Raw genomic sequence first — 14899 nt, 5'->3', positions numbered from 1 at the left:
TTTCTTACTGCCGCCAAGAGTCGTGACGTCAGTGTGTCTTGCAAATGTATACTATTCTTTAAAGAATAGATAATAATAATAATAATAATAAGATCTGATCAGGCAATTTTATTAGACAATCACAAGCTTATTAACGCAATGTGGTGTATGGTTTGTAGCTGAATAAACTGTGGTCATTGCAATGGTTGTCACAGTTTCTATGTTTAAATATTGATTCTGATATAATTCGCAGAAACTTTTGAATCTTCAGTAAACACGATGGTATGTCTGAGAGTTGGTCAGAGGCTTTATGCAGATTATAAACAGCAGGGTTCTAATCTTATCAGTGGATAGATTATGCATCAAAACAAATATCAAATTGTATACAATGTTTCATATATTATGATATATCTTATTTTACTGACCGCTACTTTGCATACAATGTTTCTGGTGAAGACAATGGGTGGAGATGATTGCCACCTAGCGACAGTATGTGGTCACTGCACTTCGCAACCCCAATTGTGCCTACCGTTCTCATTGGTCAACTGTGATCTATTCTAATGTTTGATTGGTCGATTTATTCCCGCAGTGAGGCAAGGCCTGCCTTTGTCGGTTGATGATTAGTGTGCTCACTTTGAATTAAATGGTGATTGGACTCGTCACCGGTCAATCTTCAAAAAGCCGGTATTGGGGGTGGAGTTTCAGAAGAAGTCTGCAGCTGTCTGCAAGATGGCGGAACGGGGAAGGGATCTGTCTGGCCTCGTCAAAAGAATAAAATAATTTAGATTAGCTAGTTTAGGGAAGAAAATGGAGTAAATAAAATATAGGTGAGTGATCAAATGTGCTCGTTGTTTCTGTGTTTAGCCCAGTCATTTCGACACCTAATTGTGTAGCTTAAAAACCGCTTAGCTTCAAGTTTGAGCTAAGCTAGCCAGGTTGCTAAAGTTAGCTTGGCTAGTGCGTAGAAGGACAATACAAATTGATGGTCGTCTTTTGAAATCGTTCAGTTTTGAAGGTGCCCCATATTGCTAACCAGTAGCAAAAGTTTTTGCATTAGTTGACTTTGTAGGGTGAATCCAGTTTTCCAAATATCTTACACAGACAGCGAGCTATCGTTAGCATTCTGCAATCAAGCAAGGATTTATCTGGCAGTGCTTGGCCTGTGGTTTTGGCATTAGTAAGCCATCATAAAAATACTGCATAATGTGCATAGATGCCTTGGCTACATGTTTTTGCACTGCAATGTTGCTGTCTTGGCTTCAATTATTGACTAACTTGTGTCCCTCTTTTTCTAGCTCTGACGGAGGATTCGCCAGTGGAGGATTCGCAGTGCCTAGATCCGAGTAATATAAGCTGAATGCATTGTGATTTCCAATAATTTAGACAGTGATTCTAAAAAGCTGTCTACATTAATGAAAAGAACAATGTAGTCAGCTTAGCATATTCAACACTGGTACATGGTCAACACAGGGAAGTTGTTTCGTTCGAAATCTTGTGTACAATGTGCTTCTGCATGCATTTTAGCTAAAAGCTTATGAGAACAGGTTGCCAAAACAGAGTCAGGGTGACCCATAGATAATTTGTTATATTTAGGGATTCATAAGACAGTCAACATGGAGATAGATGATATATTACCCCCCTTGCCGTTGGAGCCACCTGATGATTTAAACTCGGAGGGCCTTAATGGTAAAGCGCAGCCTCCACCACCTCCCCTGCAAACGTCCAGTGACGCAGAGGAAATGGACGTTAGCTCTGGTGGTGATGGACACACACACACCCCAGCAGGGGACCAGGGCCTGGGGCTCCTCGCCAAGGGCTCCATAACCTTAAGTAATAACCTGTCAGATGAGGCCGAATCCAGCGCACCGTGCCCTAGAACAGCCCGCCACGCGCCCCCCATCACCAAGTTCCTGCCAGAGCTCAAGTTACTACAAGACATTAAGATCAGTGTCAGCGTCGTAGATAGCAGCAGGAGCAAAGATAGGAAGGTGCTGTACACAGGGATAGGTCAGGGTGGTGGTGTAGGGGAGACCAGCTCAGAGGGCCTTAATGGTGAGTTGCATGATGCCGATACAGAGCTAGAGGCTGTTGAGGGTAGCTCAGGGCTGGGGAACGGGACGGTCGATGGCAGTGCAGGGAGGAGAGGGGCGGAGGCAGACCTGGAGAACAAAGTGGAGTTTGCGGTGTTGGACGAGCTGGAGGACTTCAGTCAGGACTTCCTGCATACGGAGAATGTGGAGCAGGGGGGTTTCAGGTCTGAGGAAATGGTTCAACAGGAGAACGCTGACGAGGAGAACCTGAATTACTCATATGAGGTACGTAACCAAGGGGCCCCATCTTTGCCTCTGCAGAGCCTCATCATCATCATCCACTCACTAATCTTTTGTGCCTTGTTCACACTGTAGGGTCTAACCCGAAACCGTAATGGCTTGGATATTCTTTTCACATCGTCATTTCCAGCACAGTTCCAGCAACTATGGAGGATGCATAACCATTTTTGGGGGTCAGATACAGATAACGATTTTTTGGGGTACCAAACTTACCAATACTGAAATATTAAAACATACTGTTTTACGCCGGGGAAATGAAAAAGAAAAAAAATTCCATACTGCATTCTCATAAATTGCCATCCAAAACAGCAATTGTCCAAGAAATATGCTTAAAATGTTCATTTCTTACATTGTGAAATGAATGACACATCATGAGAATGGCTGCCAGTGTTCAGATAAGCATAAAATTCCCTTTTTCATCCTATTTATTGGTGGAATTGTCGTCCAATATAGCGGTAAAAAGCCAATATCAACCGATTTTATATCGGTGGACCGATATATCGGACAGGCTCTAGTAATGATGTTAGCCCAGTACGGTTTGGCTCTGTAATGTGAAAAGGGTAATAGTGTATAGTCATTTTATTCCAATGTCACCAGCAAAATGTCAGCTTTTACATTTTAGTCATTTAGCAGATGCTCTTATCCAGAGCGACTTACAGTTAATGAGTGCATACATTTTTATACTGGCCCCCCGTGGGAATCGAACCCACAACCCTGGCGTTGCAAACGCCATGCTCTACCAACTGTGCTACACGGGGGGCTTTTGCATCATACTTTTGATTCTTGATGGAAATCCTCTCTTTTCTACTTGAGATTGATATAGTTGGTATGCTTGGTGTCTTCAAAAGTTGAACCTGATTTGAATCTCCCCTCATCCACTTTGTTTCCAACGCTTTTATGTTTGTTATGCATGCCAGATATTGGTTGCAAATATGACTTGAAATTCTCTCATGACAAGATGGCATAGCCCAAACTGAATGGAAAACATGACAGGTTAGGGCTGCCCCCACCCCTCACTTCTCCCCCATGCGCTCAACGACAGTCTTTTCCAGGAGGACTTCGACAATGATGTAGACGCTCTGCTGGAGGAGGGCATGCCCATGCCCAAAAAGATGCGCCTGGCAGAGGGGGCTGCTGAGTATGCAGGGGACAGTGACCATGCGTCGGACGGGGAGGGAGGCGTTCAGCCCATGATGACCAAAATTAAAACAGTCCTGAAGAGTGAGTGGTGGATGTCTGGCGCTGATCTGCCTTTGGTAACGGTGTATCTAAGGCTGGCACATAATGATGTTATGCATTCATATCATACCTTATGAATGCATATCATCACGTTTGTGAGAGGACACTGATCAAATCACATTTTATTTGCCACGTGCCGAATACAACCGGTGTAGACCTTAAAGTGAAATGCTTACTTACAAGCCCTTAACTAACAATGCAGTTTTAAGAAAAATAAGTGTGTGAGATGTGTAGTCATGTCTGTCTACAGACGTGTAGTCGTGTGTGTGTGTGGTGCAGATGTGTAGTGTCTCGTGTTTGCTTGCGGATGTGTAGTGATGAGTGAGTGTGTGTGTTTCCCAGGTCGTGGGCGTCCACCCACTGAGCCACTACCTGATGGATGGATCATGACATTCCATAACTCTGGCATTCCAGTCTACCTGCACAGAGAGACCAGAGTGGTGACCTGGTCCAGACCTTACTTCCTGGGGACCGGGAGCATCAGGGTAAGACGTGGAAGAGATAAGACAGATGGAAACTGCTGTACATTTGAATCTTTTAGAGGGTTAGTAACATGTCAGGAACCCCATTGTTATACACTGAATACTGGTGTTATATTTCAGTTTTTGGTAGGAATGATCAAACTAAAGGAATAAGGATGAATGTCCATTATTTCTCTATTCTCAAACAACTGTAACAACCTACTTCTAACCAAACCCCTCGTGCCCCTGTGTACAGAAACACGACCCTCCCACCAGTAGCATCCCCTGCCTGCACTATAGGAAGATGAAGGATCATGAGGAAAAGCAACAGAACGGAGAGGTGACGCCCAACGCTGAGGTGTCTCCGGTGAAGCCTGGGGAAGAGGCAGACTCCCTGGAGAGACCAGACGAGCCTGACTCCACGGCCCAGGAGGACCCTACCACTGTGGCCCTGGGTCTGAGCCTGGGGGAGGGAGAGGCGGAGTTGGAGACAGGACTGGTCACAGAGGGGACCATGGAGAGGTGCCCAGTCCCGCACGGCAAGATGCCCCACTCCTGTGAAATGGCCCAGGGGGCACTGGGACAGTTCAGGGCCAAGGTGGAGGTGTGCAAAGATGAATCCATAGGTAAGGGTCAACACACTCCATGATGAGCGGTTGTCTTGCCAGCAGGTAGAAGTTTTGAATGCCATGGCTGATGGCTAGTATGTTTAATTTCTTGTGAACGTAGGGGATACAAATATGTTGGTGGGTATTTCATAAGAACACCTATCTGCGTGAAGTTAGTTTGGCTTCTAAAGCAACAATCTAACCGATACCCCTCCCTTATTGAAACCCCGCCAGAAATTGAGGAGTTCCGCAGCTACCTGGAGAAGTGCTTTGACTTTGAACAAGTGACAGTGAAGAAGTTCCGTACCTGGGCAGAGCGCAGGCAGTTTAACAGGGACATGAAGAGGAAGCAGGCCGAGTCCGAGAGACCCATTCTGCCTGCCAACCAGAAACTTATCACTCTGTCTGTATCAGATACCCCCACCAAGAAAGGTAATAGATGCAGAAGAAGAACCATAGGTTACATCTGAATTGGCACCCTATTCACAAAAGTAGTACACTATTTAGGGAATAGGGTGCCATTTTGGATGCGTACATAGTCTAATAACTATTTCAGTGAGGAGTATTGAGCTAATCGCATCAACTCTTTCCCTCTTTCTTTTTCTCAGAGTTTGTCATTAACCCAAATGGGAAATCTGAAGTTTGCATCCTACATGAATATATGCAACGTGTCCTAAAGGTCCGACCTGTTTACAACTTTTTTGAATGTGGTAAGTCCCTCTTTTTTTAATTGATTGATTTTTCTCTCTCTTTTCTCCCCTTCATAATGTTGATTTCAACTAGCTTGTCCAAGTGACATGTTTTTCTTAAAACCAAACAAATCACCAAAGCACTGACTGGAGAAAGGGCCTTTATGCAGTTTACACCAAATGAATCCTCGTTTTCCATCTCCCCCAGAGAACCCAAGTGAACCCTTTGGCGCCTCAGTCATTATAGACGGTGTGACATATGGCACAGGAACTGCAAGCAGTAAAAAACTTGCCAAGAATAAAGCTGGTACAGTACTTTCATATTCTGTCATTATTTGATTTTCTATCCTCTGAAGCAGCTGCAACGGTTGTCTGTAAACTATAAAAAAATTAAAATCATAAACGGGTACTTTCGCTTGTAATTTACTGATGCGTCTACCTTGTAGCTCGCGCCACACTGGAGATCCTCATCCCTGACTTTGTGAAGCAGACGTCTGAGGAGAAGCTGATAGAAGGGGATGAACTGGAGGTATCAGCCTGCCAATCATTGGAAAGGCCCTTTAATTAAATCAATGTTTTGTCTTGTTTGGTCTGATAACATGTCTCTGTTATAACATTGTACTTTACTAGCTGGTTGGTAATTTGGAAGAATACTAATGTCCATTCATGTTTTTGTTTCCTGCAGTATTTTAATCATATCAGTATTGAAGATTCAAGGGTGTACGAACTAACCAATAAAGCAGGCTTACTCTCGCCATATCAGATTCTACACGAGTGCCTTAAGAGGTAAGACTCAAGACATGAGGTGTAAGAATAATTGAAATTTCTAGTTCTGATCTGATTAATCTATTAACCTTACATTTCAACCGTCTCTTGTGCCATGTAGAAACCATGGAATGGGTGACACCAGCATCAAGTTTGAGGTGATCCCAGGGAAGAACCAGAAGAGTGAATATGTGATGACGTGTGGCAAGCACACTGTGCGTGGATGGTGTAAGTTACCCCCACACTGACCCTCCAGTCACCACAGCAAGTCCCACACCTAACCTGCTCCATGCCGCTCTGTGGTAATGTAGTGTAAAAGCAGCATTACTAATTGCAAGTGCTCTGTGTGTTTTGTCAGAGCCATATATAGAGAATTCTGACAACTTTTACACTGGACACCATGTTTCCGCTTTTGTATATACACTATATATGGATCAGCATATCCCTGCTCTAAGCTGATCTGTGTTCATGTAGTGTAAATCTAGTTAGCATTACTAATGGCAGCTGCTCTATGTATATGTCTTGTTTTCCAGGCAAGAATAAGCGCGTGGGGAAGCAGCTGGCGTCGCAGAAGATCCTACAGATGCTGCACCCCCACGTGAAGAACTGGGGGTCACTGCTCCGCATGTACGGCAAAGAGAGCAGTAAGATGGTGAAGAAGGTAGGTACTACCTGTACACCTCCATATACTGTTCCTCAGCACAGCTGCTCCACTGCTGTTGTAGGTCTTAAGTCAGGGTGGCATATGCTGCTTCTCTTTCAACCAGATGTGCGTCTCTCTCATTTCTATAAATGATGGCGTTTTTTGTGTTTTCCGCAGGAAAATTCAGATAAGAGTGTGATTGAACTTCAGCAGTATGCCAAAAAGAACAGGCCAAATCTTCACATCCTGAACAAACTGCAAGAGGAGATGAAGAAACTGGCTAAGGATAGGGTAAGTGTTAGCTGTAGAGTGTAGGAGGAGCTCCAATTAGATCCTGGGTCTCTGGTGTAACCTTTGCATTTGGCCTCATCAGGGATTTTCTTACTGGAGAGTTATACATCTGTCTGATAACCCTGTCAGGCTACCTAAGCTGCTCTTACTCCATTGTTGGACATAGAGGTACCTAGACAGGGAGATCTCCCCCGCTTTCTGACACACCTGCAATTCTTCTGGTCTTTGCTCCATTTGCCATATATCTGCACTGTCGTGTTACTCATATTTCCTATGGTTGCTCCAGCCTTACCTTATTTCAGACACTGTCATAAATCAGGTTTGTATGCAAGTGTGGCCTGGATAATGATCTTGAAGGATGTTTTAATGTAAGTTGCTCACATTTCGGTGCAGCAGTTCAAACTGTTATGACAATTTCTGGGGTGTATTCATTAGGCACCAAATGGAAGAGAACTGACAAACGGAAGGACTACCTGAATTTGTCCAATTCGAAATAGACTTAACAAAAATATAAACACAACATGTAAAGTGTTGGTCCCATGTTTCATGAGCTTAAATAAAAGATCCCTGAAATGTTCTATACGCACAAAGCTTTTTTTCTCTCAATTTGTGCACAAATTTAACATCCCTTTTAGTGAGTATTTACACTTTGCCAAGATAATCCATCCACGGTTTGGCATTTCAAGGAGCAGATTAACCTGCCTGATCATTACACAGGTGCACCTTGTGCTGGGGACAATAAGGCCACTCTAAAATGTGCAGTTTTGTCACACAACCACTGATGCAATTGGCATGCTGACTCCAGGAATGTCCACCAGAGCTGTTGCCAAAGCTTCTCTACCATAAGCTGCCTCCAACGCTGTTTTAGAGAATTTGGCAGTACGTCCAACCGGCCTCACAACTGCAGACCACATGTAACCACGCCAGCCCAGGACCTCCACATCCGGCTTCTTCACCTGTGGGATTGTCTGAGACCAGCCACCCGGACAGCTGATGAAACTGGGTCTGCAAAACAGTCTCAGGAAAGCTCATCTGCGTGCTCGTTGTCCTCACCAGTGTCTTGACCTGACTGCAGTTCGACGCCATAACTGACTTCAGTGGGCAAATGCTCACCTTCTATGGCCACTGGCACGCTGGAGATAAATCCTGTTTCAACTGTACCGGGCAGATGGCAGACCGCTTGTATTGGGTCGTGGGTGAGGGGTTTGCTGATGTCAATGTTGTGAACAGAGTGCCCCATGGTGGAGTTATGGTATGGACTGGCATAAGCTACGGACAACGAACACAATTGCATTTTATCAATGGCAGTTTGAATGCATAGAGCTACTGTGACGAGATCCTGAGGCCCATTGTCGAGCCATTTGTCTGCCATCGCCTCATGTTTCAGCGTGGTAATGCACAGCCCCATGTCGCAAGGATCTGTACACAATTCCTGAAGCTGAAAATGTCCCAGTTCTTCCATGGCCTGCATACTCACCAGACATTGAGCATGTTTGGTATGCTCTGGATCGACATGTACAACAGCGTGTTCCAGTTCCTGCCAATATCCAGCAACTTTGCACAGGCATTGAAGAGGAGTGGGACAACATTCCACAGTCCTCAATCAACAGCCTGATCAACTCTATGCGAAGGAGAAGTGTTGCGCTGCATGAGGCAAATGGTAGTCACACCATAGATTAGGACCTAATTTATTTATTTCAATTGACAGATTTTTCTTACAGTATATAAACTGTAACTCAGTAAAATCTTTGAAATTGGTGCGTATATATTTTAAGTATAATTGTTTTTTTTTCTGGTGCAAAACATTTTGTTACGGTGTGCCCTAATAAATACGACCCTGATGTCTTTGTTGTGCTTCAGGCAGAAACCAGGAAGAAGCCCAAGATGACCATAATGGAGTCGGCCCAGCCTGGCAGTCAGCCGCTCTGTACTGTTGACGTCTAGGAACTATCACTGCAACCAACCTAACATGGCACTGACCAATGGTAGCCATAGTCACTGTCAGATAAACCACGCCACCAATCTATCATCCAATTATGCATCATTGTGAAATGGCAATACAGCACATTTATACTATAAAGGTGGTCATCTTAGCACTATTTCTCCAAGCTGTTTATTATTTGACCCCCAAGGTGTTTTTGGTTCATTGTTAGTGGATCAGGTAAGAATAGGACAGATGCACTAACAGTCAGACCGACAGTCGAGTGAGAACCATCTACCTCTAGATGCGATCTCTACGCAGCTTCTATAAATTGAACCACAGGGGTTGCAGACAGACAGGTTGAGATGACTTGACATGTATCTATGAACCACAGCAATTTCTGTCAGCCTGTTTAACTGTGTAGTAATGACTGCTGAAAACCACTAGACCCCAACCCCCCTTCTTTTATATTGCGATGATTGAATTTCTAATACACTCTATACTTTTCGGACACACTGAACATTTCGAACAGGTTTCCTTGTATGCTTAAAGCATAGCCTATTCAAAGGGATAAGTTTGAGGTCTCTGCTTTTGCTATTCCGGTACGTTGTGGAAAACCAATTTATATGCTGTTGTAATTTGGATGTTTGATGGTTGATGTGTATAATTTGGAGGGTGATTAGGGTTTTTGATGAGTATGCTTCGTCTAAAGAATGGCAAGCTTACGTTTTCATTTGCACGTGAAACATTTACCTGTTAAGGAGAGAAAAAAAGTTATATTTTCAAATGCACAATTCAAGTGAGTGAGTCATACTTCTTGTTACATGCTCATGTTCTTAGTACGAGAAATGCATTTTGAATTTATTATGTAATGGACGATTTTTCGAGACCTATTAAGAGGGACTAATGATTTAAATTGCCTTTTTTGTTCTGGATATACAGGATGAAACATATCAATGGACAGCTGATAAGGCTGGTCTGTCAAGCTAAGATCCTGTTTTCACGTTAGCACTGCAGACAACACAAGCACGAGCTTGAAGTACTGTAGTCATTGAGGAGATATACAAGGTAAAGTTGTTACATATTTAAAAAGGCCTATACTTTTTGACTTTTGTTTCTGTAATTAGGTGTTAGCTGCTTCATTCTTTTTTAGACACAAATTAAAGCAAAACCATACAACATGCAGACTCTTACTATTCAGCCATTCATTTAAGGACCCATATACAGATGGGGAAACAATTGGCTACATGTTGCCTTAGTTGACCCATTTCATGAAGGGCTCCCAGTCCAGAGAACTCACAGGGCCCAAGTCCCCCTTCAAGGGAAATGGATTGACCAAGCCCCTCTTGATACAGCATTTGTTTAGCCAGTTAAGATGTGTAATAACACGACAAGACATTAATATTGATGTTCTGGAAGAATTGCCTTTAGCATGTGCAGATTTTAATTAAGAATTGTCTTAATGGGTTGTTCGTCTGTAACGTGTGTGTGTGTTTGTTTGCCATCATTGTGACCGATTTGTGTGTGTGTGTTCTGATCAATCACGTTTTCAAGCATTGTGTAGAATCACTGCGATCCTTTCCGCAAAAGGCAATCTATGGAAATGAAGTTGGCACACTTTACCTCAAACAAAATACTTACATGTCATTATTATTAAATCCGATAGCTAAAGAAGCAGTGTGAACCAAAGCTTAAATACAGTCTTATGCATTTTTATAGAATACTGTAGGTTGCTGCATACAATACATAAGTAAATAATATCTATATATACAGGAAAGGATAAAGATGCAATACCTGCTGGAACAAAATATAAATTGCTGCACATTCATTGTGTGAAGTATTTGGTTTGTGTGCGCTTTTCCTGAATGTTTACTGCATCTGTTAAGACTTCACCATTGTACATGGGCACAAGGCTGTTGTATTGAATGCTCCCCCCCCTTATATTTGCGTGTTCTGTCTTGACTAGTGTGTGAAGAAAATGCTTTTTATACTTGTTACCTTTTAGAGTTGTAACAAGTTGATTGCTAGAAATATTTCTGCCTAGAAATTGAAGTATGTAACAGCGACTTGGGAACGCTGACTTTCAGTGAAATTTGTTTATGCAAATAAAATTGTCATGACTTAGGCTGGCTCCTGCTTTGAAATTACCCCTGCCTGTATTAGTGTGTCCAAATTAACCAGGGCTTGTTTTAGGTGGATCTTTTTATTTTGTAATTCATAAAACATGCATCAAGATGACAACCAAGGAGATATTAAACTGAAATGCGGTTTAATCCTGCCCCAAATAGTACTTTAAGATATCTACAGAGAAACCACATTAATTAAATGAAAAGCTGAAATGTCTTGAGTCTAACTATTTAACCTCTTTGTTATGGCAAGCCGAAATAAGTTCAGGAATAAAAATGTGCTTAACTCACATAGTAAGTTGCATGGACTCACTCTGTGTGCAATAATAGTGTTTAACATGATTTTGAATGACTACCTCATCTCTGTACCCCACACAAACAATTATCTGTAAGGTCCCTCAGTGGAGCAGTGAATTTCAAACAGATTCAACCACAAAGACCAGGGAGGTTTTCCAATGCCTCGCAAAGAAGGGCACCTATTTGTTAGATGGGTATACATTTTTTTTTTAAGTATACATTGAACATCCCTTAGCATGGTGAAGTTATTAATTACACTTTGGATGGTGTATCAATACGCCTAGTCACTACAAAGATACAGGCGTCCTTCGTAACTCAGTTGCCGGAGATTAAGGAACCCGCTCGGATTTCACCATGAGGCCAATGCAGTGTTTAAATGTATTTGGCTAAGGTGTATGTAAACTTCCGACTTCACAGTTTAATATGCCATTTAGCAGACGCTTTTATCCAAAGCGACTTACAGTCATGCGTGCATACATTTTTTTTGTGTATGGGTGGTCCCGGGGATCGAACCCACTACCTTGGCGTTACAAGCCAGTTGAAGTCGGAAGTTTACATACACCTTAGCCAAATACATTTAAACACTGCATTGGCCTCATGGTGAAATCCGAGCGGGTTCCTTAATCTCCGGCAACTGAGTTAAGTTATTATTATTTTTTATCACATTCCCAGCGGGTCAGAAATTAGTATTTGGTAGCATTGCCTTTAAATTGTTTAACTTGGGTCAAATGTTTCGGGTAACCTTCCACAAGCTTCCCACAATATGTTGGGTGAATTTTGGCCCAATCCTCCTGACAGAACTGGTGTAACTGAGTCAGGTTTGTAGGCCTCCTTGCTCGCAAACGCTTTTTCAGTTCTGCACACGCTTTTTCAGTTCTGCCCACACATTTTCTATAGGATTGAGGTCAGGACTTTGTGATGGCCACTCCAATACCTTGACTTTGTTGTCCTTAAGCCATTTTGCCACAACTTTGGAAGGATGCTTGGGGTCATTGTCCATTTGGAAGAACCAAGCTTCCTGACTGATGTCTTAAGATGTTTCTTCAATATATCCACATAATTTTCCTTCCTCATGATGCCATCTATTTTGTGAAGTGCACCAGTCCCTCCTGCAGCAAAGCACCCCCACAGCATGATGCTGCCACCCCCGTGCTTCACGGATTGGGATGGTGTTCTTCGGCTTGCAAGCAACCCCCTTTTTCCTCCAAACATAACGATGGTCATTATGGCCAAACAGTAATATTTTTGTTTCATCAGACCAGAAGACATTTCTCCAAAAAGTACGATCTTTGTCCCCATGTGCAGTTGCAAACCGTAGTCTGGCTTTTTTATGGTGGTTTTGAATCAGTGGCTTCTTCCTTGCTGAGCAGCCTTTCAGGTTATGTTAATATAGGACTCGTTTTACTGTGGATATAGATAATTTTGTACCTGTTTCCTCCAGCATCTTCACAAGGTCCTTTGCTGCTGTTCTGGGATTGATTTGCACTTTTCGCATCAAAGTATGTTCATCTCTAGGAGACCGAACACCTCCTTCCTGAGCGGTATGACGGCTGCGTGGTCCCATGGTGTTTATAGTTGCGTACTATTGTTTGTACAGATGAACGTGGTACCTTCAGGCTTTTTGGAAATTGCTCCCAAGGATGAACCAGACTTGTGGAGGTCTACAATTCTTTTTCTGAGGTCTTGGCTGATTTCTTTAGATTTTCCCATGATGTCAAGCAAAGAGGCACTGAGTTTGAAGGTAGGCCTTGAAATACATCCACAGGTACACCTCCAATAGGCTAATTGACATCATTTGAGTCAATCAGAAGCTTCTAAAGCCATGACATAATTTCCTGGAATTTCCCAAGCTGTTTAAAGTCAACTTAGTGTATGTAAATGTCTGACCCACTGGAATTGTGATACAGTGAATTATAAGTGAAATAATCTGTCTGTAAACAATTGTTGGAAAAATTACTTGTGTCATGCACAAAGTAGATGTCCTAACCGACTTGCCAAAACTATAGTTTGTTAACTAGAAATTTGTGGAGTGGTTGAAAAATGAGTTTTAATGACTCCAACCTAAGTGTATGTAAACTTCCGACTTCAACTGTATGTATATATGTGTGTGTGTGTGTATATATATATTTGTGTATATATATGTTTATGTGTGTGTATGTATGTATGTATGTATGTATATGTATATATATATATGATGGATGTATAAACATTATGGATAGAATGTAATCTGCTGAATACATGGATAGAATAGTATATGTACAGCAATAGTTAAATAGGATAGGCCTTGACTAGAATGCAGTATATACAGTGCCTTCGGAAATAATTCAGACCCCTTTACTTTTTCCACATTTTGTTACTTTACAGCCTTATTCTAAAATGGATTAAATCAATAAAAATATTCAGCAATCTACACACAATACCCCATAATGTCAAAGCGAAAACAGGTTTTTAGACAATTCTGCAAATTTATTAAAAATAAAAAAACATACCTTATTGACATAAGTATTCAGACCCTTTGCTATGAGACTTAAAATTGAGCTCAGGTGCATCCTGTTTCCATTGATTATCTTTGAGATGTTTCTACAACTTGATTGGAGTCCACCTTTGGTAAATTCAATTGATTGGACATGATTTGGAAAGGCACACACCTGTCTATATAAGGTCCCACAGTTGACAGTGCATGTCAGCAAAAACCAAAGCCATGAAGTCGAAGGAATTGTCCATAGAGCGCCGAGACAGGATTGTGTCGAGGCACAGATCTGGGGAAGGGTACAAAAAAATGTCTGCAGCATTGAAGGTGCCAAAGAACACGGTGGCCTCCATCATTCTTAAATGGAAGAAGTTTGGAACCACCAAGACTTCCTAGAGCTGGCTGCCCGGCCAAACTGAGCAATCGGGGGAGAAGGGCCTTTGTCAGGGAGGTGACCAAGAACCCGATTGTCAGTCTGACAGAGCTCTAGAGTTCCTCTGTGGAGATAGGAGAACCTTCCAGAAGGACAACCATCTCTGCAGCACTCCACCAATCAGGCCTTTATGGTAGAGTGGCCAGACGGAAGCCACTCCTCAGTAAAAGGCACATGACAGCCCGCTTGGAGTTTACCAAAAGGCACCTAAAGACTCAGACCATGAGAAACAAGATTCTCTGGTCTAATGATACCAAGATTTAACTCTTTGGCCTGAATGCCAAGCGTCATGTCTGGAGGAAACCTGGCACCATCCCTACGGTGAAGCATTGTGGTGACAGCATCATGCTGTGGGGATGTTATTCAGCGGCAGGGACTGGGAGACTAGTCAGGATCGAGGGAAAGATGAACGGAGAAAAGTACAGAGAGATCCTTGATGAAAACCTGCTCAGGACCTCAGACTGGGGTGAAGGTTTACCGTCCAACAGGACAACGACCCTAAGCACACAGCCAAGACAACGCAGGAGTGGCTTCGGGACAAGTCTCTGAATGTCCTTGAGTAGCCCAGCCAGAGCCCGGACTTGAACCCGATCGAACATCTCTGGAGAGACCTGAAAATAGCTGTGCAGCAATGCTCCCCATCCAAC

At 42.8% G+C, this 14899-nt stretch overlaps 1 protein-coding gene across 2 annotated transcripts; it reads left to right on the top strand.

The window, feature by feature from the left end:
* Positions 1-681: 681 nt before the first annotated feature.
* Positions 682-9383, top strand: LOC121585010 (microprocessor complex subunit DGCR8-like). Of its 2 annotated transcripts, none has more exons than XM_041901314.2 (14): positions 682-806; positions 1275-2294; positions 3362-3530; positions 3891-4033; positions 4266-4635; positions 4852-5049; positions 5226-5327; positions 5515-5613; positions 5753-5835; positions 5992-6092; positions 6193-6299; positions 6605-6732; positions 6892-7005; positions 8866-9383. In XM_041901314.2, the coding sequence occupies exons 2-14, from the start codon at positions 1593-1595 to the stop codon at positions 8947-8949; spliced, it is 2400 nt and encodes a 799-aa protein (XP_041757248.1). In that variant the 5' UTR covers positions 682-806; positions 1275-1592; the 3' UTR covers positions 8950-9383. The 2 variants fall into 2 exon arrangements, with proteins under 2 accessions (XP_041757248.1, XP_041757247.1); XM_041901313.2 differs by having other exon boundaries at positions 5753-5856.
* The last annotated feature ends 5516 nt before the right edge of the window (positions 9384-14899 follow it).

Source organism: Coregonus clupeaformis, chromosome 16, assembly GCF_020615455.1.
Source record: "Coregonus clupeaformis isolate EN_2021a chromosome 16, ASM2061545v1, whole genome shotgun sequence".
In the NCBI taxonomy this organism is placed as follows: domain Eukaryota; kingdom Metazoa; phylum Chordata; class Actinopteri; order Salmoniformes; family Salmonidae; genus Coregonus; species Coregonus clupeaformis.
Note: the sequence above shows the minus strand (reverse complement) of the source record. Positions and strands in the feature narration are given on the sequence as shown.

Excerpts from the sequence above, each read along its gene's own strand:
- LOC121585010 (XM_041901313.2), top strand. The coding sequence starts at position 1,593 with ATGGAGATAGATGATATATTACCCCCCTTGCCGTTGGAGCCACCTGAT. Across the intron at positions 5,050-5,225 it reads AGATACCCCCACCAAGAAAG|AGTTTGTCATTAACCCAAAT; the intron begins GTAATAGATGCA and ends TCTTTTTCTCAG. Across the intron at positions 5,614-5,752 it reads ACTTGCCAAGAATAAAGCTG|CTCGCGCCACACTGGAGATC; the intron begins GTACAGTACTTT and ends TCTACCTTGTAG.